The sequence below is a fragment of the Ylistrum balloti genome, unplaced genomic scaffold (assembly GCF_031769215.1).
Source record: "Ylistrum balloti isolate Yb309-2 unplaced genomic scaffold, AGI_CSIRO_Ybal_v1 Utg370794, whole genome shotgun sequence".
Lineage (NCBI taxonomy): Eukaryota > Metazoa > Mollusca > Bivalvia > Pectinida > Pectinidae > Ylistrum > Ylistrum balloti.
The window spans coordinates 1,353,432-1,380,132 of record NW_026782463.1 but is presented as its reverse complement, the minus strand read 5'-3'; the positions used below and the strand labels follow the sequence as shown (position 1 = coordinate 1,380,132).

Below are 26,701 nucleotides of genomic sequence, written 5' to 3'. Positions count from 1 at the left end.
AAAGTCGTTCATTTGAAATGACATTTTTGTTACTGAGAAGTCATTTAATGCTTTAAAATCTTTGACCACTGTGATGTTGGAAATGGATCAAGGTTATTTATTTGAACAAATATTGTATTAATTCATCCCAGCATGTTACTTGCCTTACATTATAATGATGGGTGTCTCGTTATTTAAAAGATTGCATTTAATGATTTTAAAACTTTGAAAAAACCCATTATCATTCTTTTGAGTAATCCTGGGAGCCCTTCATTCCGGCTTGCTACACGCTCAATATCAATACCTACAGAGTTTTGGTTACTGAGAAGAAATTGTTTGAAAACTTTAAAATATTTAACCCCTAAGATATTGGAAAAGACTTGAGATCATTCATTTGAATAAACATTATAGCCCCTCCATCGCAGCATGTTGCAGGTCCAATATCAACGCACTTGGTGGTTTGGTTAACGAGAAAGATTCGTTTGAAGATTTTGACATACTTCTTCCCTGTGACCTGGAAAGAGGGTCAATGTCATTCACTTGAACGTAGTAACCATTCATCCATGCATGCTACAGGTCCAATCAGTAACTGGGTCTTGCGGTTTTTGAGAAATCGTGTGAAGATTTGAACATATTTGACCTACGGAATTCTGTCCCGTGTTGATGGCTAATTTGACAGCAACAGAAAACGCTGGTTCAGAAAAAAATGTCCATGTTATGCCCTGTCAATATCATTCTGTCGTCGTTAACCAATTATCATTTCACCAGGAACTTTAATGGATTCGAAGATGTACCAAGAAAATGGAGCGATGTCCGACGGTTTCTATTTGAGTAACATGGTACTTCTTGAGACAGGGTTTCTGCCATCTTGAAAATGTTCTTTCTCTTTACCGCATTATTTGAACTCCTTAGGGGCGATACATGTACCTTTACCATCATTCGCTAAATATCATACGTATATGTAAAAGTGCACGTGACTTAGCCGCCATGTTCAACATGTATGTGGTTTACAGAGACCAGAAAGACATGAATATATTAAGTTAATTTTATTTACACAATTTCATAAATTGCAACAACTGACATATCAATATCCATCCATACATGCTAGAGTGAATGTCTTAAATATTGAGATCACATTTTCCACTATCTGGTCTTATTAAGACAAGTCAAAAATATATATCTGTTTTACACTTATGTGTGAAAAATCATGAAATAAAATATATTAACATTAACACTTGGCATGTCTTTTAGAGTTACGGAAAATGGCAAATAAAATTGTAGAAACCAATATACCACAATTTGGACAATACTGCTGCTTCTTAATGTCCGCCTTTGATAATGGCTGTCGATATATATCCGAAATACTGGCTCACCATGTAATACACATGTAAACTGGAATGGTTAACATGAATGTGCAAACTAGGAAGTAAATAGGTGAATTTGATCTATAATGAGGACAACACTTCAGAAACACCAGTTAAGTAGCCTCGTTTATAATGTTACATACAAATACAGCAGAACGGCGATGGTACTAAGATCAATATTGCATAATACAACTTTGTACTGATCTGTTTAACCGTTTGAAAAAGCCCTTCTATTGGCAATTATTGTATCGTTTATTTAATCTATCCCCAAATGTTTGACTTTTGTAAGTATTACTAACTTTTTTTAGAGAGGAATTTCTGTTAAAAGACTGTGAGTTTTTTATGGTTATTGCGTTTCTGTTTGTGTTGCTGGATTGCGTTGCCTGACGTCATCAAACGCTGCAGGTAGGCTTCCGTCGTCGCGATTTTCTGACGAATCCTACTTGCCACATTCTTGTCTCTGTTTAAAATAAGATCGACGGCAACAATTAACACATATATTTCGTCTTAAATACTGTTAAAATACCTGATTTAAACGAGGAATGGCTGAAATCACAAAAAAAAAAACTACTAACATACTTCTGTTGTGATTGTCATGTAAAACTTGCAACACACTAATTTCGAACAATTACAGCAGCATTTGGCATGCAACAGTGGACACAAAGAAGATATTTTGATATATTCCTATATGTACATGTTTTGTAATGATGCTTATGTTCGAGAAAATGATAAAAGTGTACATTAGAGCAAAACGTGGACGACAAAACATACCCATTATAACACGGGTTAACAACACTTCCTTATAAGCATTTACAATACAAATTTGTATGCAATAAGAGTACGATTTCTTCATTTAAGATTTTAACTTACAGAAAGAAACCCAAATCGATCGAGGTGGAGAATGACAGCATAAGTGTCTTGTCACAGATTATCGTTACCATATTCGTAAGTTACATAACTGTAAGGATCCAATACTGTTTTACTTAACAAAAAGGCACAGACGTGTCATGTAAACCTACCTTAATTCGTTTCTCGCTAAAGATTCTTTCAACCTCTCTAATTCCTTTTTCACATTTTTAATTTCTTCGTCCGTTTTCATCAACTGCAATAACAACAGATATCAGTGTGTGGAGAAAACCAGTTGTTTTAACACTAAAATAAGAGAGTACAGATAAAAGGCACTTGTAACGATATAATCAGAGAGAAACAATTTCTAACTACACAATAAGGGAGTGGAATGAAACAACAATCCAACTGCAGAATAGGAGAATGAAAAAATCTAACTACGAAATCAGACAGCGGAGAGAAGCAATTGTTGTAACGATGAATTAATTGAACGCCCTGAAGCAACATCTCAAAAGACAAAATCACAGAGACAACACATCTCACGGCAAAAGCAAAGTATAGAAAATGGATTGTAACAAACATTTGTGTGACAGTCTAAATCAAGATTGTACATGATATACAAGTGAATAGTACTTTTGAAAACAAATTTAGAATTAGACAAAGTGAAATAAAGACCTTAACATCATACAGCTAACTAGTTCAATATATTTTGTAAATACCGTAACTGTTACCAATGACGTCAGCATAACGTGGTCAATTTCTTACCTGAATGTTCAAGTGTCTCTCTGATTTGGTATTGAGGTCCTGCTCAGAAATATTGCGATGAACACCACTGGAACTTGGTTCCTTGATATTTTGATGACGCGGCACCAGATCCTTCAAGTTTCCTAAAACAAACAAAAATGAAACTTTATATGTTTAGTTTGCATCGTGACAATAACTGCAAGAAGTCTGGTAATAAAAAATATGATATTGTTAGCAGGTGACATCATAACCGTTGGTATTTTTAATCGAACTTGGAATGTCGAGAAATGTATGTATTCGTTGATCTCTTTGTGAATAAACACAGCTACACAGTGCAGGGATTGCATAGCTAATCTATACCAAATTGTATTTAATATTTCACAGATTTGTTTTTATGCTTTAAAGCGGAAACAACATGTATGAATATGATGATTATCATGTTTAAAATGGACATCTGCGATTATTTTGCTTTGTTGATCAATTGAATCAGGCCTGGATATGAGTTATGCTGACCATTGATACAAAGTTTCTTCATGATCCACGGACGGATACCGTGATACATGGGTTAAATGTTTTAGAGGTAACGATCAGTAAAGTATGAAGACGATCTACTGAGCTGAGTCGATTATGAAGTATGAGGTAGTATTGTCCAGAATTGTAAAATTATGTTGTTATCTACTTGCGATTTCCTCACATTTGAATAGTCATAGATAGGTCGAGGCTAACCTAACAACTTTGGTTTCCTGTCTAGATGTCAGTTCCATGTGCGTATTTTAGTTTTAAATGTTTTTCCGAAGTCGTGTCTAACTGTAAAAAAAGTTAAATACCTTTTTCTGGTATTCTGGAAACCTTATATGTTTATATAACTGGGGATCTTTAGTCTAACAAATGACATTATAATCGGCACAGTGCAGACAATAGATCAGGCTTTCTACAGTCTGATAAGATAAGTAATTGTAAAGCCTAATAAGGACACTGTATCCATGATTTTACGGTCCAAAGCGATGGACGAGGACACTGTATCCATGATTTTACGGTCCAAAGCGATGGACGAGGACACTGTATCCATGATTTTACGGTCCAAAGCGATGGACGAGGACACTGTACCAGAATAATGTGCTAGGACAGTTAATAATGCATAGGAATAAATAAGTGCTTTGTGGAGGCCATTTAAGCAGGCGAAAACGGTACGGAATTGCTCGACAATAGCAAAAGGACGTCATATTTGCGTAAGCGGCTATTTGTCCTCTTTATTGACTCCTAGAAGCATTCCAGAATTGGGATGGATCTTTTCTAGGACCACACGAAACGGACTGCAAGGGGCAAACGTCCACCCACGACATCCCGTTCCTTGTCTAGGTTTGCTTCACCGTCCGATTTGCATGCTTAGCATGGTACAGCAGATATTCACGATTCACCGACAGAGTCAGGTCGGACGTGCTATTCATGTATGAATCCAGCTTTTCAACTTGATAGCAGTGAAGGTCTCGTTCGGGTGTACGAGAACGTTGAAGTGACGTAATTCCACGTCATTAGTTTGAAGAGGGGAGCATTATGTCTGGGGTGACATTACATGGATGAACCCATTTGTTTTAGTGGAAAGCCACTTTACAGGTGTGCGCTACCGTGATGAAATCATATTTGGCCACGTAATACCACTGTAACATCATTTTGCAGCAGCACAACGCATGACCTCATATTGCACTTGTTGAGGCAAATCTTCAGCAGCAGTACGTCATCGTGCTACCTTTACCTGTTGTGTCTCCAAAGTGTTATTCAGTCGAGCATATTTGGTTGAGATGGAGCGACGTCTGTGCCAGGAGCCAAACTCTCTAGCGATTTTGGACGCATTTCGTCGTATATTATCAGGTATGTGGCAGAACACTCCCCAAGCATTTCTGTGTAATGTCTTTAATTTGATCAGTTCCACGCATCGTAGATGAGTGGCATTCATCAATGCGAATTATCAACTGAAAATCATTGGTATACATGCAAAAGGTTGTTATTGTCAGGTGTTTGATTTTTCACTAGCCCGAGGTTGGAACTAGATATTTGTTTTCGTTAACGAAAACATGTGTTTCCTTTTATCAGCAATGCATGATGTTGCTGCTTTAGTAGGAGTACAATAATAAAACAACAGACCCAATTGGTCTGCAGCGCTCACCTGGTATATAAATGTGACCTCTATAACCCTTGTGACATTGAACATAGGTCAATATCATTTCTTTTTGCAAACTTTGTCAGGCTTCCTCCTAGGACCATATCAGAACAATTGGTCCATTGGTTGTTGAGAAGAAGTTGATTAAAGAAAAAAAGAAGATTATTAAATGGCATACTCGAATGAGTCCAATATTCGTCGCGTATCTACGTCAGTGGTTGATAACGGTACACACCAACTCATTAAGATATTTCAACGGTTTGAAAGCTATCACCCGGACAACAAATTATTGGGAAATACGCACTTAGTGACCTTTGACCTTGAAGTCAAGGTTGCAATGAGACAATGACAAAGGCCTGTACATCGTCTGCACATCGACTTCAGGTGGTACAATTATATTGCATGGTTTGTCAAGATATTTTTAGCAGAATAGAAATTACTGTTCGGACAAGAAATTATAAGAACAACAACAAAAACAAAAACAAAAACCGCGAAAAAGCAAATCTTTAAAAAAGTATTAATGGTAATTCACATTCCGCTAAATGTTTTCCTTGAAAAAAATTCCCTTTTGCTTAGAACTCGAGTCAAAACCGCGAAAATTAAAATATCGAATGAGAGAAAATAAAAAAGAGTGATGACCTCGCCTTTGGTAGTTTGATAAAACTGTTGTCTAAATCGTAATTAGAACACCGACTAAGGTCATCTAAGAATAGTAATGATGGGTGACCTTTTTAACCTTTACCGTAAAGTAAGCGCTTGTTCATGCTATTCATAATAACGCTACCACAACGTAAATACGACAAGGAGTCATAGATTAATGATAGATTGTAATAGAGGCATTAGCATACAGCCTCACGATATATATATGTGTTTTACAAGCTTTGCTAAATCATTCAAGCATAAACAGAAGGCATCGACCGGGGAACTTCAATCATGCAACATTACAACGTGGTCGATAACCGTTTATGGTCTAGGTTACGGAGAAAAATCTACCATTGTGAATAGCCGAGATGAGATATAATAATGTATTTATAAATGTACAGTTCTACAAACATGAGAGAAAACATCAACAAAAGTAATGACAGTTTCTTTGTGTTGTTTAAATTCTCATACAAACTGCATCCCAGTTATTATATTGGCGTGTTCTCTAAAACCAAGTGGGGATGTCGTACCCTGATCGCCGGAAATCTTACAGGCGGCTTGCATTACGATATACGGTTCTCGCCGATGGATGGCAAAGGCCTGTAGCCGAAAACACACAAACAGACGATACAGCACTGTGCTGGAGACCCTGGAGACACTATTAGAAATGTCTATATGATGTCTGTGATTCTACTAACCAGTTATTTCGGATTAAGGAATAGATTTTATCATCATATGAAGATCGACAGTATGGTTACAATGTAGTGGATAGTTTCTGCTGGCAGACAACACTAACGCTATCCACACACGGACCACCAAGCTATATTGATGTAACACGTCCGCTCATACTTGGAGGGTTTCGACAAACAGTGTGGACACCGTTTATTACTTTATCACATATTCTGACTACAGTGGTCGTCCCACGGTATCCACAGTAGATGTAAGATCATGTCGTAGTTTAACAATAGCATAGGAGGTACGGTTTTAATCTCATGAAATAACGGCGCACACCGACATCAATATTTCGTGATGCTCTGGATTTCAACGGAATCATCCAATACAACAATTCTTAATCTTCAACTAAAAATCTAACAGAACGAATGGATAGAATCGACTGCTTGCGTTACGTTCGTGTTTATCACCAGAAAACAGATCGGAGCTCATAGAAGCATGACAGGATGTTTGCCACCTGTGACATTCTCTACAGGCAGATTCATATGAACATACTTTAATTTTGTTAACACTAGTCTACGGTATTGACGGTGATAACATCACACTGAGAGCACATTGGAATATCTACTGGTTCCGACCATAATCCCGACCGTTCTTATGGTCCCGTATAAGGCACAGCCATCACGGAGTACTTCAGACTAGGTAAGAATAGCGTTGAATCAAATGTAGCCTAAAAATTAACTTTGTACATAGACTATGCTTTCACTACTGAAACATGGAATCTGTTGGAGAGGTTATCGACCTACTGTTAACAAGTGTATTGAATTGTATTAGGTGGGTTTTCTGAGTCATAGTAGGCGTGTCGATGAGAAACGATATCAGATATTACATTGAAAATCCTGATATTATTTGATACTTATACACAGGCTTACTAAATAACCCAGACTAAGTGTGCTATCAACCGATATCACACACGACTATATCTATAATAATCAATATACAAAACCGAGTCTGCGAGGCAGCAAATACAGTATTGTCTGCTGGGAATGCGAAACTTCAGGTCAAAAATGCTATTATAGATAATCACACGGTGCAAACAGAGCAGACGGCATTAATCTCGCCGTCTTGTTACAGTGGCAGCTTGCATAAAGGATTCTAGTTTTAGCGGCAGGTTTCGTTGAAGGAAGCAAGCAAGTGAAGCAAATATGTTGAACACATTCTGCCCAACACTTCCAATTTGTTACTAGCCAGTATAAATGACGGCAAAATCGATAGCAGTTCCCTCAATATATCTTCTAAATCAGGAATTCTCCTACCTACCTGGTATTGTAGCATACTGGATGCCCAAGGGAACTGCGAAATTAAATATATATAAAAATGTCGCTGAACAACTAATCATTCTCTTTATACTAAAAATGGACACGTCTCACGTCATGTTCAATTTGCAATTTCTCTTCGCCTAAAAAAACACCACTTTACTGCACTAAACATGTTCTTGCTTTTTGTAGAGAGAAATTAACTACAATCTCCTATGCAACCAAAGTAGATCTTGCATCAATGGCGATTTTACACGGCATCCGTAATACTTAATTTGCTTGCTGTCTGTGCGAACAAATGGCACGCTAACGTGAGTAAGTGTGCATTTTAATATGAAACGTGAGATTCTGTATCTATGGCAAACACGCATAGGTCTTGATTAGATAAAACTTTTTCTATCATACACAGATATGACATGGCGAAGTAGCGACAATATTAAAAAGATGAAAAATGTACACAAAACGTGAAAAAGACTGTAAACACAGCTCTAAGTTAAAAATGAGAAACAATTTACTAAACAATGTGTAGATTACGTCCAGAAATTATCAGAATCGTTTCGTTGTATAACTTAATCGATATGATGCAGTCACCATCTTGTTTTATAGTATCGACTAAAGGATTAAAACTGTTTACAGGTCGGTTACGGAAACCACAAAGATGTTTATTTCAACGAGCATGATTCTGAATTCGCAAGGCATAAGAAACCTTTTTTCATCGGTAGTTCAATTCGCGGTCATACATGAATCAACTAGGGTCATAAAGTCACCAAGTCATACAATGGACTTTATCTTTAAAAATTAATAACTTTCAGAGTAAAGTAACTTGGCTACTAAAGTGGTACCTCACTTTACGGTTATTGTTTCAAAAATACATATAACATCAATTCATGGGTTGATACAAGGGATACAGCTTAGATAGATGTACCTAGATTAACTGAGATTATTGTTGACGTTGACAATGTTCACGAAAACATGACCTTGAAATCAGGATGTTTAATCTGTGTAAATGAAATTTAGTACCTTCTACACATGTCTTTATGTTCTACTCAAGACGAAAATCTTATCAAATCTCAAGAAAATCCCATTTTTATCGGTCTTTGATCGATGTAACCAAGTTTGGCTGGTATGTGCATTATTTTTTCTATGCATACCAGTCCCCACTTCACCCTGATGGATATGTTGGAAAACATATGATGATAAGTCAAAACTGAAACTTATATATTTTGGCATACAACCGCTTTTGGAACGTGGCATAAGTTCAAATCAACGCTGAACCTAAATGTTAGTTAGGAATATAATACAATAGAATACAAGAACAATTCTGTCTAATGTGAATCACTGTCAAGTCTTTAAATGGTTATTTACCTAAATATGTCTCGTACAATTTAACAACAATGCAATCAAACCATTTCAACCAATATCAAAGCAGAAAACGATTTTCATGTAGCATTGCAAGAATTTATACAAACATGTCAACATACTAATGACAATAAACTGTGATGTCAGTTAATATGAAGTAAAAAAAGTGACATACAAACACACAGACTGGCCGTACATTAATACTCCATTACAATATTCAATAACTTGGCATTGGTTAGATAAACGACAAGTGATCCACAAGTCGTACCGATTTGCAAGGCAATCAGTGGTATACACAGCCAGAGGGAATTCATCCAATGAATGTGGCTAGCGAGTTCAATTTAATCTCTGTTCTAATGTGAAGCATACGTTATTAACCTAGACATAACAATATAAGTTGTTGGTTATAAAATTTGTTTCGATTTGGTAAGAGGCGAGATCGATTCTAATTGGAATGACCTGCGTAACAAATGACATTTCACTCTTGGGACGTAAAACAAACGATGCTTTCTCTTCAGCAGGGACGACTAATCAGACATCTTTTCTGCAGTAAATACGCAAGTCAAGCGGAAATTTCTCTGGCAGAGCGCTAGGTAAATGTGTCTGTATTGTGCATCAGGGATGTATATATAATAGCATTATCCGTTTCATGGCGTTGTGGGAGGGGGAATGTCGTCGAGATTTTAGCTTTAATATGGACATCAGAATAACATTTCGTCAATGAGACGTATAGGATTTATATCGGGGTACTCCGTATTACGTAAGCAGTGATGTTCGGATACCGAGATGCAGAAACAACTTCGGAGAACTAAGTCATAAGACTACAGGGATGTCCGGATGAGACGAAGGAGTTTACATTGGGGTACTCGGTATTACGACCGCAGTGATGTTCGGACAATGAAACGGAGGAGTTACGTCAGGTAACTCAGTATGACGACCGCAGAGATATTTGGCTAATGAGAATATCCCCAGGAGCAGGATAGCAGACTAACAAGTCTTTCTAGACTATATACATTCCAGACGAAGAAGACTTTCCTATGTCAGACAGTGCTGCCACCAGACAATTCGCAAGCCAAACAACAGCTCGTATCATGAGATTAGTGTTGACTGGTGGACGAAATGATTTCCTTTCCGTTTCTGTTATTGCTGTCAAACTCAGTGCAACAATATCAATGGAGATAATCATTTCAACCGAAATCCCTTCCAGACTGACCTCTGGGAGGGCAACTAAAAAATTCCCGTTCTAAGATACATATGACGAAGAACAGACAGACATCATATAGTGGTATTTTCATCTTCTGTTACCATAACTCTTCCGTAACATTGTATAACATCGCCGCACATAAGACCAGGTGTTACAGTGTAAGAAACAAGGAGCAAGCGCTGTGAACCTTAATTGCGGGACTATCTTTTGCTTAAATCGTTCATTAACATAACGACCATGGTGAGAATCAGCAAAAAGAAAACGTATAAATTTCTAATTTAATGGTGCTATATATTTTCCTTCAAGATTTTTAAACACGTCAATAAAAATGAGTTTGACACCATGTCAGTTTCAACAAGAAAAAATACTTTAAGGACAAGCTTCATTTTTATCCCAGAGAAGCAATTCGCAATTAGGCAAAATTCACATGAATGTTCATCAAGATATACATGATCACTATATACATTTTTACTGCAATTTGGACAAAAGAATAAAATTTATCATTCTTCTTCCTTCTATAAATTTTATAATGGATTCATTGTAACGGATTCATTTCAATGCCTTAATAGGAATCGAACCTGGAACCTCTGACTTACTAATCCGACGCTCAACATATCTAGCTACAGAGAAAATTTCCCCGACAGTGTTGCGTCATACATACTCCTCCTGCAGGAAAGAACTCGTCCTAAAGTTTACAGAATCTACATGAATATCTCATCTCATTTTATTTCATAAAATGTACAATATAAAGTTCTAAGAATTTTTGACTGACGTGACATTGTCGCTGTCTTGCAACCAGCCCCCAAAATGATCAATAATGCGCTTCGTGATTGTTGCATCATTGGTGCTTCAATAGTAAGGGCCAATAGTATCCAAAACTTATACATCAGGCCACGCAATGGACATGAATTTCAAGTTGCTGCTCTTCTTACTGTCTGCCATAGGAAGCCCTCTGGAATTGATGGTCATTACTCTTGTTGATATAAATATATGTACCATCAAAAATGATGCTGACTTTTCCCCATAAAATATTTTTGTGAAGGCTGTCTTGTGTGCAATGGGTTCTTCACGTGAAATATGGGAAGTGTTCAGGAACATGGGCGCAATTATTATATGAATACTGTTTATTAGATAATTGTACTGTTTTTCAATGCAAAAGTAATTTTGTCCGAGCTTTTAAATGGCAATTTTACCTGTTCTCAATTTTCTGAGATTTTCATTGTATACACTTCAGATAATGAGCCAAATAATTTGATAAAAGTATTTGATGCACTGAAAACGGATTTTTTTTCTTTCAAGAAAACTTTTATTTGAGAAACTTGAAAAATGTCCTTTTTTCAAGTACGAGATAGTTAATTTTCATTTATTAACAATATAGATATTTATTTTTGACATTGAAACTTGCAGCAGAATCTACTTATTAAAAACTGACATAATATGACTATGTACACAATTGTTTTAACAAACTGAGAAAATACCGACCCCTGTCGAACCTAATAAAATTAACTTAAATTGAAATACTAATCTTTTGGCTTTTAAATGACACCTATTACCGGTTCCGATTTTCCTGAAATTTTAACAAATATTTTGATATAAACAGCAAAATAATCTAGAGACTTTTGGTGAACTCAAACTGGAAGAACTTGCTTCAGTTCTTTGAAAAATTGCCTAAGCTGAATAACTAAACCCTGTCATACTCCTATGAATATTTAAATCCTATTTCATGGGTAGTCACTCAAAGTGCTTCAAATACCAACCAATTCACTAAAACAAACTTCTGGGACTCGTCAATGATGCCAAGGGCCTGTTTTTAAAGCCAGGAGCGAGTAAGGAAAATCCAAAGTGACCGAAAGAAAATTAAAACACAGATGGATGGTGGACCAGCCCCATAATCAAATAAATTTGGTAATTTTTCTTGTATTAAAACATTGACACTATTCGAATAAAGTGGCATGCAGGTTACAGCTGCAAATTAACATAGTCAATATACAAAATTATGTATATAAAACAGCAATTTTCTGGGACAGAAGTCTGCAAACTAAATTTCGTGATCAGATGTTAAGTACATTGTATTAAGATACAGAAATTTAAAACATCAGATGTAACTCTTAAACTTAAAAAAATGACAAAACTATACAAATCTACAAATACAACAAGACTTCAGATATACAAACATATCAATAACAAATCACCAGAGGTTCAGATGCAGACCATACAGTTATCACATATGGGAATCGACAGACGACACAGCTTAAGAAAATGACCATAACCCAAGTCTGATGGTAACTGCGTAGTGTGGTATATTTGTTACATATTATGTAATGTGTTTACGACTTCTTAGAAAGTTGAAGTCAATGATGTTTAAGATGTATATGATTTACGGGGAATATTTACCGCGAATTCTATATGATTTTTCAGGAGATAGTGGTTAACATAATTAGTATTCACAAGCAATGGCTGTGAGCCCCGTTAAACTTGACAAAATCTCACGATATTTTGACAAGATAGACAGTATATGTAGAGTTTTTAAGCATATATGCTTTATTTGCAATTATCTCTTTCAAATGCAAATAAACGTCTTGCAACTACATTAAGTTTTTATATTTCATTGTGAATTCAGTATCAGTCTGATAGGTTTAGAGGCTATGACTTCAACACATGTTTACGCAATTTATATGCAGGGAAACATCACATTAAAATAACTAATGTGATATCCCATTACAAATTTAACAGTTTACAGCCATTTTAGAGGCATGACGAACCAGCGACAATAGACATAAACACTCCGCTATCTTACAACAATTACGAAACAAGATATCACCACCGACTACCCTTATCTCGGCCATCTCATAATGTGATTAACATTCATCTATACATCTATAAAACGTTTACTGATGAAGTGATTTCGGCTCTCACGGTGTTGTCAACGTTTATCTGTACATACATTTTTGATGACGTGATTTAAGCTCTCCAGCGATGCATTCAATTTGATCCATACTCGCCTTTACTGATATGTTTATGTTTATACACGCATTTACTAATGACGTAATTTCGGCTCTCCTCCGATGTGATCAACGTTCACATATAGGCACGTTTACTGGTGTCGCAAAATCGCCTTTCTCGAGGTGTTATTAACATCCACGTATATGCACGTTTCCTGGTAACGAAATCTCTCTTTCTCTCTCGCGATGTCATTAATTTCTCGATGACGTGATTTCGGCTCTCTCACGGTGTTGTAAACGTTTATCTGAACACACATTTACTGATGGCGTGATTTCGGCTCTTTCGCGAAGTTATCAACTTTCACCCGCATAAGCATTTACTGATTACGCAATTTCGGCTCTCACGCGATATAATCTGACACTATTACTGAAGTAATAAATGTGGACATTTATCGATAGATAATTCCAATAAACTGCCTACACAGAGGATTTGTAACATTTTCCGAATTTATGGCTATTTACACTTTCTAAAGCATTTAATGAAATGATTTCTAAATATCTTTACACTAGCATACCTAAACACCAGATATCAGAAACATATTCGTAAAAAAATATATAATATTTTCTCTCACTCTCGCATGTTTTAGTGATATCATTTCTACACCTGATAATGAATTCTTTCTATTTTTCGTTGTAGTCCGTTTAACTAAGAGCTCATCTCTCATCAACCACATGGAGCCCCCGCCAGCATCTGACCCTAGCTGCACCACACCTCCGCTGTCCCAAATCATATGCTGCAAACTGTGCTTCAGCGTTTACAAAAGTCCCAAGCTTCTTCCGTGCCTTCATAGTTTCTGCTGTTTGTGCCTGTCCAACCACTGTGATAGCAATGTCTCGGAGGGCAGAGCTACATCGTGTCCTTCATGCTCTGAACCTTTCGAACTGCCTGTGCAAGGCGTTGCCAGTTTACCAAATAATGTGGTGCTACAGAGAGCAATTTTGTCCAATGTCAATCAGATCACAATAAAATCGCCTACACAACAAAGAAACCGTTCAATTAAGAATTCTAACTCGCTGACATTTAGTGAAACGTCAGAGGCATCTGGAACAGATTGCAAGGATTTCCCTTCAAACAGGGGCAGTACAGGTAGCATTGACACAGGAAGGGTTCTTCCTAAAGAAAACTCTTCCGAAGATGCTGATAGCTCTCAGTGCAGAAACGCTAATGAAATTGACGAAGTGTTCAATGATAATTCCACAGAACAAAAAGAAAATGCTACACTACAGTGTAAACTAACGAAACAGAACTCGATTTCGACCTTATACGACAAGAAACAAACGCCAAATCAATCAAATCTTACATCTCCTTCTACAGAAACAGACGTTTCTTTGTTCCAGCAGGAACATCAGAAGATGGTAAAAAGTTGCTCCGAGTTCAGTAACTTTTCAATAGGAAGTCTGAAGTTTGAACCTCCGCAGGATTACGCAGATATAACAGATCATTATACACAGGATGATACACAAGTTCTCTCGTCGGCAAACCACGACCCTATTATAGAAGAACAAAAACAACGTGACCGTATCAAAGACGAATTGGCAAGCTTTCAAACTGAGGCACTCGCTATCGTTTACTCCATCGATAATTTGAATAAAGAAAAGGACCGATGGAACCAACAGAAACAGAACCTCCAAAACCGAATTCAACAAAGGTCAGCTCAACTACAAGACTTGATAAAAGGTTGGGAACGACAACTCCTGCTTCAGGTTGAAGCTCATTGGCATGATATCAATATGGTGGAAGTGATCGAGAAGTATAAATCATACATGCATAACAGATTGAAAGGCATACTCGCTATGACAGATTTAGCAAGAATGCTTCTTGATCATGGTCTCAGCGACGAACTACCGGTATTTGAAGAAATGATAGTCAATAGGAAACAAAAACTGAACGGACAGAAACTGTCATTTGAGAAGCCTTATATGAAATTTAGTATACCAACAGATGAGGATGTGATTGTTGAAAATATATTTGGTTGCCTAAATGTTATGAAAAAGTCGGAAAGTTTTTGGGAGTTTTGTCCAGCCACCAACATTTCGACATCTACTTCTGATACTGATCAACAGATAAGTAACAGAAGCATTTCTGAGCCAATATCTGGTAGAATGTTATCACAGACAGACTCCCAAACAACAAATCCGTTCATAAAGATGAAATCGGTTGGCTCTACGTTAACATGCAGATCACCGTCAATAGAAAAACTCAAAGCAGAACGACTTCCGACTAAACGAAGCAGGAGTTCCTCGGCAAGACGAAGTTTTTCCAAGCAAATGAGTCCTTCTCATTCAAGAAGCAGACGTCAGTCTATAGAATCTCCAAACGCCGAGGAAGGTCCTTTGTCAGGTGCAGTATTTTCAAAGCAATTCTTGCATCCAAGAAGCCCTTTCACTCAATCCAACAGAAGGAATTCTGGAGGATATCAAGCATCAGATCAACCCGTGTTTTCACCTCCTTGTACCCCAACGAGACAACCTGATGATAGAACATTCAACTACACACTAGATTTTCCATCAAACCACAGACGAAATACTGAAGGCAACATTGATTGGGAAAGAGACTTTCTACACACAAGTGAAATTGATGCAAATCGATATTCTGACAGTAATAGAGACACTGCTGTTTTGAATGAAAGTATGAGACGTGGTCAACTCGGTGACGACATGCAACATACCCGAAAAATTCTTGCCATGTGCAAAAAACAGCTTCTGGAAGCACAGACTGAGTCAAATCCTTTATCACAATTTTCATCACAGGATGTTCGGGCGGGAAGTCTGCCTTCATCCCCAAGAGAGCGTTTTGACCATATGAAATTTTCTGTTCGCAAAAAGTCTTCCAAGTGGAGGTCTGAATCCCGTGGCAGTGTTTCAAGCCTTGATGGTGATTAACAAACTGCATATAGGTGTGTCGATGTATCGGCAACATTTAGCTTGCTGGGTTATATTCTTATATAAAAGATAGAGAAGGGTTATTATAACACTGTGTCGTTCAAGCAGTATAGTATATTTCCATCCATATAACTATATTCTTAAAATATCTAAAAATAATATTTTAAATGGCACATAGGAATCTTGTATTTTGACTAAAATGCTGACTGTAAAGTGCCTCATATAAGATAAATTATCTAAAATTTAAAGCATTATTTATCAATATCTTTACAAATAAGTTGGAACATGTACCCAAGTCACAACCAAGATAACCAAATTATGTTCTTAATTAAAATGACGGAAGTTTTATCTTAATTTAATCACAGATAATATTTCACTGCACTTGAATATAATCTTAAACCGATTTAATTCTATAGTTCTCTTTTTTTTTTAAAAAAATATTGGTTTCTTATGTGCATATCATGATTTGAGTAACAAACAGAACACTTACACCTAGCAACTTATTTAAAAGATGTTTCAAACTGACTCTAAACATAATTATCATGCCTTGTATGATGCTACAAATTAAAAGACACAGACAAGCGGTATTGTTGTATTTGGATATCTCTGAATATCTAATCTAGTTAGTGTTAAGAGATCAAGAGTCATGAAGTGTTTATGTCAGATCCTGAATTCATCTTATCCTTCATTATACAGTCAAAAGATATGTTTAAAGATAAACTAGGTTGTATGTCATACGGTACATAATGCAAACTATAAATTCTATAGAGGTGAAATCACAGTACTTGAAAATGTTGAAAATAGCTTAGAGAGGACCAACCAGAAAAAATAATCATATACAAATCATTAGATGTGTTACGAATTAGGTCTGAAGAATGCAAACAATATACACTTAATTGGATATCTAGAATGAAAAAACTATTTTATTTTCCTCTGTTCACTGTTAAACATAAAAATATTTAAATAAAATAAGCTGTATCTGTTGTTTTCCTCTGTTCACTGTTAAACATTAAATATTTAAATAAAAGAAACTGAATCTGTTACATTGAAATGAGTTATTTGTTGTTTTGTGAAAAGTAAATCTGTACTACCAGTTTAGTTTGCTTCAAAATAACTGTGCCATGTGGTGTCAAAAACAAAGTATCTAATTTCAAATTTCCCAACACAGACGAGCAGGAAATAAAAGTATAGAATGGAACTCTCACACAATTAACATAAGGTACAGTGTATTGCCGAAAAGGCTTGTTATACAGTGTATGCCAATAGTATACAAACAGGAGAAATATTAAGTTATTTCAGTAAGATAAAACATATGAAATTTTCATCAGGCTGTTAAGGACTTGATCTCATTTTGTTACTTACAGATTAGAGGTAATTTACTTATTCATCAAAACCTCGGTAATATAATCAGTAAATATATGTGTTGTTGTCAACATGAAGTCTTGATATAAACAAGAGATCCCAGACAGATCTTGCCGTCCGCCATTGTTTTATCTTTATTTGCTTTTTGAAAGTTGGATCCTTTCCTTTCTTTTCTCTTCTCATCTCTGTTTTTGCTCTTATAGATAAGACATTTGAACATTCCTTTCCAGAAAGAGTGAAGATAATCTTTACTTGTCAAATCCAAAATGGCTGCATGGAAGCCAGTTTTTCCTCTGATCAGTCACAAAATCAAATGGGCACAAGGAGAGACCATATGTATGAAATTTGAGAGATATCCATTCAGTAATAGGGATAACAATATTTTCTAGGCCAAATCCAAGAACGCTGCCAGTCGGACATTTTGTTTTCTGATCAGTCACTCAAATAGGCACATAAGGAACCCTATACATGAAATTTGAGAGAGATCTATACAGTAGTTCTCAAGAAATAGTGATAACAAACTTTCAAATTTAAGATCAAAGAGGCCACTTGTGGGCCATTTTGTTTTTTCTGATCAGTACCAAAATCAAATAGGCACAACTAGGGATCAATGGAAACATATGAATGAAACTTGAGAAATATCTATGCTGTAATTCTCAAGAAATAGCGATAACAAAAATTGTTTACGGAGTGATGGACGACAGACGGATAGACAACAAACCATGTATGAAGGGTGATTTGAATAAAACACAGTGCATTTTGACTAATTAGATGTATACTTATATACTGCTTGATTCATGGCCTCACCTATGTGATTTTCACATCATTTAAAATAAAATTTCACAAAAACTCAAACAAAATTAAATTCAAATAATCGTATTTCATTATGTGCATGCAATGTAATAAACAAATGGAGGTTTCCAATTATGTGAAAGTTTCATGCCAAATTTGGAACCTTCCATGCCTTCCCACAAAACATAAAACTTTAAAGTCCAGCTAAACAGCTTCATTTCATATATGAAAGATGTGTCAAGGTGATGACAGATCTAGTTATATACCAGTTACAGCTGGACTTGCACTTTTCTGACCATGGATCTTAATGTAAAATGTCTGTGCTTAAAAAGCAACACCTTAAACTTCCTACCATGAAATTTTGTGGTAGGCCAGTCAAAATTAAACTTATACAAAAAAATGTGAATTACTTTTTGCATGTTTCATATCTGCAACTATGTGAAGCACCCTTTCTGTCAAATTATTCTACGTGCCCAGTCCAAAGAGGTTAAAGTTCACTGTGTTAGATAATCAAAACGTGTTTAGAGTTTAATCCAAGTGTGGTTTATTTGTTCTGTTTACACAAGTGATAATATTGAATTGTTGACTTGGGAGTTGAATTGAACCCAGCTATTGTGGTAGAAACTCTACCATTTCACATTTATCATGGTTTGGAGACTTAGTAGGATCGCTGGACTTTATAGGTGCTGCAGATCGCATAAACTCTGCCAATGATAAGTGATCTTACGATGTCAACTAATAATGAATATTGCAATAAGCAGATAAATCACAAACAGCCTTCCCTTTCAGTTAAAGGAAAATAAGACATTTAAATAAAAATGGAAAAAGAATGCAATACCTTTCTTCCCTCCCAGTTTTCTGTTCATGAAGTCAAACACATTCTGGTCTTTTGTTTTCATTTCTTCATAAGCTTGAGCTTGCTTTTTCTCCTGAGCTTTCTGTTTCTTTTCTCTTTTCTTCATAACATCAAATAAGTCATGTTCTCCAGCTATTTCTTTCAGCTGCATAATAGTATCTAATGATTTTCCTAAAATAGACAATGCAACCTCAGTGATAAAAACATACTAACAAATAAAACAGATAGGTAACAACTTTGACCATTTTCTCGAAACTTTTTCAGTAGAAAAGTTTTACTCAACCTCCTATATATCATCATGCTAAAAATTGAGTCAAATGACTGTCTGGCATTGAGTGCTGAACTGGGAATGGGAAACACGCATTCGCTTTTATATTACCTGGGGGCAGGAGCTGTATTGGAACAGGTTCCACACGACCGTCCTCTCTTTTCCCGAGGCCCTGACCATGGACATACCCCATCTTGGCCATCAGTTTGGAGCCAATCCCCTTGAAAATAATACTTTTTACAATGCCCTATTATATAATGCACTATACATTGGTTTATACAATAAACATTAACGTTATATTTTGTGTAACCATCTAGCTCAATCAGTGAGCTACACTATGACACTTGCCCGAGAAATCTGGCGGTACATTGACAAGAGTGATCTCTTTTAACTACAGCGGTTCTAAATAATTCTTAGGAAAATACTTCTAAATCTCAGATCACTGATGTAAAGTGCTTATTGTCACATCCCCCAGTGTGTGTCCTCTGTCCTAGATCAAACTCAAGGCTCACCTTTGTGTGAGCCTCCCATGTCCCTAGAGCCTGGGACATGGTTGGTGGTTTCCAGAGATACACAGGTAGGTTAAGTTCATCATCATCATCATCTGATAACTCCGGTGTGGGTACAGCTGACTTATCATCACCTGCATCATTGTCCTCATCATCTATCATCTCCTCTGCTTGCTCTAATATAACAACATAAAAATGACAAAATCATAAAAACAGAAGTAATTCAATAATATTTACTTGATTGTTTTGCTTCATTCTAATTTGAACTGATCAATGATCATCATTTCCCATCTTTATCTCTAACTTCTTGAAAACACCCCTCAAAACTGAGATAAATCAGGTTTTTTTCAAAAACAATCTCTTGGCAACACGCCTGGTTACAAATAGTTGGAAAATGATATAATACAGGCTATGATTCATTATATGTATATCACACACACCAACAATTATATAATGATATTCAAGTACAAACATTTAAAAACCAACTGTTACTTAATTTGGTAAGGAACCTGCAGTGAAAATGATGGTGATTTGATAGGGTTTTATGATTTTCATTTCAGTATTTTACCTAATGGAATAATATGTTTTATATCAAGCTTGTGAACTCCTTCATATGTATCCATGGTAACACTGTATTGGTGGTCGTCATGAAGATCAACAATCACGGCCTTGTACCAGAGGTCATCTTCATACTGAGCAAGGCAAGGACCTCCTAACGACAAGGTACTACAATGACAATGCACAAACTTATGTAAGTTTTCAGAAAAAAAATTAATCTGAATTCAATCAATATGTTTGTTCATTCTCTGATACAATAAACTTCAGATTATATATGCATTTGGTGCATTACTCTTGGCATGAAGTTACTTAGAACTGCACCACCGAGGCATTACCTCTTTCATTATGTGGATCAGTTACCCGGTCCATCGATAAATATTAAAATACTGATGCAGTTAATTTTCCATGACTGATCAATCTGTAAACATACCCACTTCCTCAATCTAGTGTCAGTTTTCCCCATTACACTGTTGTATAATATGGATAACTTCATTGAAAGCATTGAACTCTGTCTCCTCCCACACCAAAGGGAAGTATATTTGGTCAGCTACTTCTATGACAACTATCACAACATCCATGACCTAAGGTGATCCAGGAAATGGAAACTCCTTGCCGACACATTTCTAATTCCATACAAATCAGAGGAACTTCATCCCCCTTAGAAGGTAAGAGTGTGCATTTGTCTTTTGAAGTAATATTGTGTGTGCATTTGTCTTTTGAAGTAATATTGAGTGTGCATTTGTCTTTTGAAGTAATATTGAGTGTGCATTTGTCTTTTGAGGTAAAATTGAGTGTGCATTTGTCTTTTGAGGTAATATTGAGTGTGCATTTGTCTTTTGAGGTAATCTTGTGTCAACTTTAATACCAGATACCTCAACATATTCTACAACAATAAACATAGCCGATATACTCCAAAGTAATATCAGGTGTACTAGTATAAGAGATATACATTTAAGATTCTAAATCTCAATACAGTACACAGTACCTGTAATCTGGCTCTAGGAATTCCTTTAATTCATCCAACTCGACAGTATGACCATGAGAAAATCTGTTAAATGAAAGGTTCATTTGTAATGCATTAAAATATCAGCTGATGACTTAAATATGTTACTGCTATATGATTCATAATTCACTATCTACCATTTCTCAAGAGTCTGTGACTTTGAACTCTAAGTGAATGCATTCATTCAAAATTTCTTGCTGTTTTTTTTTATGTAAAAACAACATTCGAATACCATCACCATTACTTTATCAATTACTAACTGATGCTGTTACAAAAGATTTAAATCTGATATCTGTCACAGAATGAAAATAAAGAGATTTTAATAGGTTTTACCTGCATCTCTCATTAGAAAATTTACAGTTTCCCTCCAAGTGGTATTTACAAGGCAGCATGGATCTGTGTGTCGGATTGCAGAACATCACTGATACCTATGAAGAAATATATTTCATACAAAGACAAATATTTTTACATAAGTCTTATATGGCTTGTAGCAATATTTCATCTATTACAATATACTTGTACTAAAACATGATATATTTTCACAGAAACTACCTTTATTGAATCAAGGGAGATAACCTAGGTTAAACATGTACCTTCGGTATCAGTTCTGTGGATGTACGAGGTACAACACCAGATATAATGGCATTGTGGTAGCTTAGGGCACCCCAGTCATGTACAAAGGCAGCACGACACTTCATCCCTATCATTTCTTTCAGCTCATCATCAGTCTGCAGGGGAATGGCATCCTGTTCTGGTGAATCTGATGCTGCCTGTGTGAGGGTTTCATTTGGACTGGTCACATCATCAGATAGCATGGCCTGTAAAGTAACAGAGCACAATACCATAAATTTGCAGGTATAGTGTGCATTTGGGTATTGTGCGCAGGTACTTTATTGGGGTCAGATTCAAAAAAAAAAAAAAGAAAGTTTTTCTACAGAAAGATTAATTGATTACTGGTTACCGCGATGAAACAGTTGATGTGGTTTGATCCATTGGTAATTAGGAAACCACAATCATAATATTCAATATTTAATATTGATATCTCAGTTCTACTTCTGCAGATTTACACAAGATTTACCTTCATACTGATGTGTGTGTATATTACAAAAGGTTTACCTTGACATAGATATGTATGTGTATTTATAAAGGATTCTCCATGCTACATATATAGAGTGTATCCATGTAATTACACAAAAATCTACCATGATCTATATAGATACCTATGTATCTACTGAAGATCGGCCATGACGATGGTACATTGTTACCATAGTTACCAACGACATACAAATGATACATGTATCTACATATCTACTATAAGATCTATAATGATAAAGAAACTTTGTATGCATCTAACAATTTACCTAGTTTTGTTCAGAATGTAAATCTTTGATTTTTATAAAGATGTACCGTAACATAGATACTGGGTATCAGATCATTAATGCAGTACAATCAGTTAAGAGTGTAGCCTCAAAATATCCTACCTGGAAAGCAGCATATTCAGAATCTAGATCATCTGAGTTGTGTTGAGTTGTTTCCTCGGTCACATGATCATCTTGTTCCAATGACTTCAATAAGTTGCTTTTCTTCAATGACAGCAGCGATGCTACGTAAAGATTAGAGAAACAATATAAACATGACATGCTTATTAAGTACAATGATCAAGCTCATCTGTTTATAATTGTTGCTGTTTTATGAACATTAATCTTCACATCTGACCAATGTCTGTTTCCTATGCCCAATCAAAACTATTTTTAAGCTAACCAATCAAAACTGATAACTTAATATAGCTTAATATAGTTAGGGATAATGATACAGTTTTTTCATTACACGACAATAATTATTTAATGAGAAGCGTCCTTCATATAGCTTAATATATTTAGAAATAATGAGATATTTTATTATTACATGACAATAATTCTTTATTGACTAGCATCCTTATCAATGTTACAATGCAGTGTAAATTCCAGCTTTACACATTACACCTGTTTTAACACTTCACTCCACTTTTGATTTTGTGCAAAATTTGCTAATATAATTTATAATTTAAAACTATAATATAATTTTTCTTCTTTTTTTTAAAGGCATGTTTCCACACTTCTTAGAAATCATCAGATATGGGGAATTGTAAAGTTTGTTTTGGGAAATATAAGGCTTAAATGTATTTGGAATGGGGTTGATTATGGCACCCAGTTATTCAGGCAGGAAAAACACTGAGACACATGTAAACTCTGACATATTCTGTCAACATAGACACATTCACATACAGGTAAAAACTGCAGCTGGGAACTAAATTTCAAATCTGCAAAGAAGACGCTCCCAAACTGAAGCATTAAATGAATATGTGATGAATTATACAGTAAACTTTTTTTATTATACATGTGTATAAGACCATAAGAAAAGAACCTTCCGTCAGATGAATGAGTTCCAGAAGGTCGGCCTGCAACTTCACTAAATCATCATTCTGTCCTGACGCTTGCAGTGCCTGGTTTACTTGGGAAAGCTACAAAGAGGAAAGAATACTGTTATAATATAATATTACCACATTCTGCATGTACAAAAAATGTATATATTTCAAATACAATTGAACTTTAATGAAGCTAAGAATACATCCATTCCTAATATTAATAGGTTGGGCATCTCTCCAAATATGGGTAATATCTGGTAAACCTGTGATTTAGTAACAATCACTGCTTGGAATGATAATTTTTGTTACTGTAACCCTAATAAATACTAGTCACAATATGTCGCATGGCTAGAGAGAACTTCTCTTCAGCTTGATTGGTTGAGCGTCAGTAAGTCATGGGTTCCGTGTTCAATTCTTAGCCAAGGCATTGAAATAAATAATGACCTCTGTTACAGTTACTCAGATGGGGAATGATTTTCCTTGAGATCACATAAAGTTCTTTCCAACATTTGCAACAAAAAAGGGCAACATTATTTCAAGAGGTCAAAGTCCACCTGATTGCATTGGCAAATGTTACGTATATATTTAGCACCTGTCAAAAGTTTAGTGTTGGGTTGAGTCGCTAACATTGTTAGAGTACTCTTTAACATGGCCCAGTAGCCAATGAGACACTGCATATATTTGCCTGATAAATATCTATTTCCTTTATCTAACTTCACCTTGTTTCTAAATGACAATTTATATCACTGACTTTAATTTGTTCTGCTTTGGCTGCAGTGTTCAGCTATCTAACTTTTTTTTGGGTGTTTTCACCTTGTTTCTAAATGAAATAAATGAGTCCCACGGAAGTATGCCAAAAGGGATTAGTATTGACCATGCGTGGTCATGATTGTGTTCCTCTCATAAAATCATGATAGTGCATCATATACAGTACTCCCACAATGTTTGAGGTTCAACACAATGAGAAAATTTGACACGCATGATCTATTTCGACCCCAGCTGTATTATCTCAAATTTGTTTCATAGCGCCCAACCATATCGCCCAAAAACACATATTGCCCTAAAGAGTGTTGAACTGTTCTAAAACTTATGATGGTTAAAGGGGAATAACTTAAATAACAACTAAGGAAGCGCTGACATATACATGTATATGTATATTTTTCAGTTCTAAATCAATAAATAAAGTTTAAGTGGTGTTGTTGTATGTTAAGTTTACTTGCCATATAATACTGCACTGCAAAAGTTTGTGTGTATGTATTCATAACATCTTTTGAGATCCAAAATCTATTGTAAGCACGATAAACTAACAAGCCACGAATCTTCTACTGCCCCTTGTTCCACAAGATGAGGTGGAACCATGTTTTGAGGGCATTTTCTGCAGTGACAATCAGAGATCAGAAACTAGTCAAGCTCATGGAATATGTAGATTAAAAATAACAAAATCTGTTGCATTTGCGAATTTGCACAAGGCTGAAAATGTCTAAATTACATTTTGATGAATGAGCACAGGAGTATAAAGTCTTCTTGCATAAATTAACGTAAAATTCTGTTCTACAAATATGTATTTTTACATAAGTCTTTTTATATATTTTTTCGAGAAACTGTATATTGGTCCACAGCTTCTCTATATGATCATTTAATGTCTTTGGCATACTGACCTGAACTAACAACGATTGTGAAGGATGGCACAGGAGCCTGAGACATGAACTAGCAACGATTGTGAAGGATGGCACAGGAGCCTGAGACATGAAGCCTGTGATTTAACACCTCCTTTCTAGGTATTTGTCCCCCTTCTCCTTCAGGAGGCAGCCAAGCTACCTCTATAGAGGCAGATGGTAGCTGAGGGAACCTTGTCCCACCTCCAGCGCCACTCAACTAGGGAATTTCAGGTGAACATTTGTCGGCTTTGGCACAAGTATTAAGCTGATATCACTGTTATAGACTTAAGCTTGTTGAAAGCCATTGCAAAGATCAACAGCCTTGTTGTGTAGATGGAACATACCCTAAACATACAGACTGTAGAGAACATTCCCAATGTCCTTGTGCAATGTATAGTGTGTGTATATAAGTGGGAAAAAAACATCCAAAAAGAAAAACAAAATAAAAGAACATAATTGTTAAGCCTGTTCTGATGAAACCCGATCAAACTATTCCATTCAATATCATTTATATATTTATTATTCACAGTTAAACAAATAAGAAATCAAAAATGAATTTTCCAAAATTTAATAAAATCCAAATACCACATCGAGTCTTGAGGAAAATCGAACTCTAGCAACAAATAAAGAAGAGTTAGCCCCCCTGTGTCGTTTGTTCCATCAATTGTCCTAATACTTTATTGTATTTTTTCGAAGTTTGTGATAATATTCATTGATATAACTATTGAAACGAACTGGACATATCACCATGGAATTACACGAACGTACAGATGTACATCATTGAAGGAATTACATGTTATGGTTTCTTTACCGATATTTTGGGGCGAAATGGTTTGGGGCAATGTGAACATTTTTGGGCCGATATGGGACGAAATCGGTTTTAACATAGGGTGTAATGAATAAAAGTTGGGGCGAAATGGGTTTGGGGGAACGTCTGTACTTCAGTACACATCTTACAGTACCGTACAAATGTGTCTTTTATATTCATTACCAACGCTATAATAGGGAAAAAATAAATCTTACTTGGCTTTTATAAAGTTCCAAAGAAGTTTCAATGCTGCTTTCGTCCATTATTCATATGTGTTTTAAACTGGCCTAGCTCTAACATATATATTTACAATT

General features: G+C 35.8%; 2 protein-coding genes across 3 annotated transcripts; one reads left to right on the top strand and one right to left on the bottom strand.

The window, feature by feature from the left end:
- Positions 1 to 1,055: 1,055 nt before the first annotated feature.
- On the bottom strand, positions 1,056 to 26,687 carry LOC132558521 (zinc finger CCCH-type with G patch domain-containing protein-like). 2 transcript variants are annotated; one of them, XM_060223091.1, is made up of 14 exons: positions 26,603 to 26,678; positions 25,580 to 25,937; positions 23,921 to 24,017; positions 22,999 to 23,120; positions 22,111 to 22,335; positions 21,851 to 21,945; positions 21,500 to 21,562; positions 20,525 to 20,682; positions 19,960 to 20,132; positions 19,559 to 19,667; positions 19,162 to 19,350; positions 2,955 to 3,076; positions 2,363 to 2,445; positions 1,056 to 1,803 (listed from the first exon to the last, which is right to left on the bottom strand). In XM_060223091.1, the coding sequence occupies exons 2-14, from the start codon at positions 25,667 to 25,669 to the stop codon at positions 1,665 to 1,667; spliced, it is 1,665 nt and encodes a 554-aa protein (XP_060079074.1). In that variant the 5' UTR covers positions 25,670 to 25,937; positions 26,603 to 26,678; the 3' UTR covers positions 1,056 to 1,664. The 2 variants fall into 2 exon arrangements, with proteins under 2 accessions (XP_060079074.1, XP_060079075.1); XM_060223092.1 differs by lacking the exon at positions 25,580 to 25,937 and having other exon boundaries at positions 26,603 to 26,687.
- On the top strand, positions 13,959 to 16,169 carry LOC132558514 (uncharacterized). Its single transcript, XM_060223081.1, has one exon. The coding sequence runs from the start codon at positions 13,959 to 13,961 to the stop codon at positions 16,167 to 16,169; it is 2,211 nt and encodes a 736-aa protein (XP_060079064.1).
- Positions 26,688 to 26,701: the final 14 nt, after the last annotated feature.

What these genes read in the sequence shown, in the direction of transcription:
- LOC132558514 (XM_060223081.1), top strand. Translation starts at nt 13,959, where the DNA reads ATGGAGCCCCCGCCAGCATCTGACCCTAGCTGCACCACACCTCCGCTG.
- LOC132558521 (XM_060223091.1), bottom strand. Translation starts at nt 25,669, where the DNA reads ATGTCTCAGGCTCCTGTGCCATCCTTCACAATCGTTGCTAGTTCATGT. An exon ending in AAAACATATTATTCCATTAG is followed by an intron (nt 20,133 to 20,524) that starts GTAAAATACTGA and finishes TTGTTATATTAG; the next exon opens with AGCAAGCAGAGGAGATGATA. An exon ending in CATGGGAGGCTCACACAAAG is followed by an intron (nt 19,668 to 19,959) that starts GTGAGCCTTGAG and finishes ATTATTTTCAAG; the next exon opens with GGGATTGGCTCCAAACTGAT.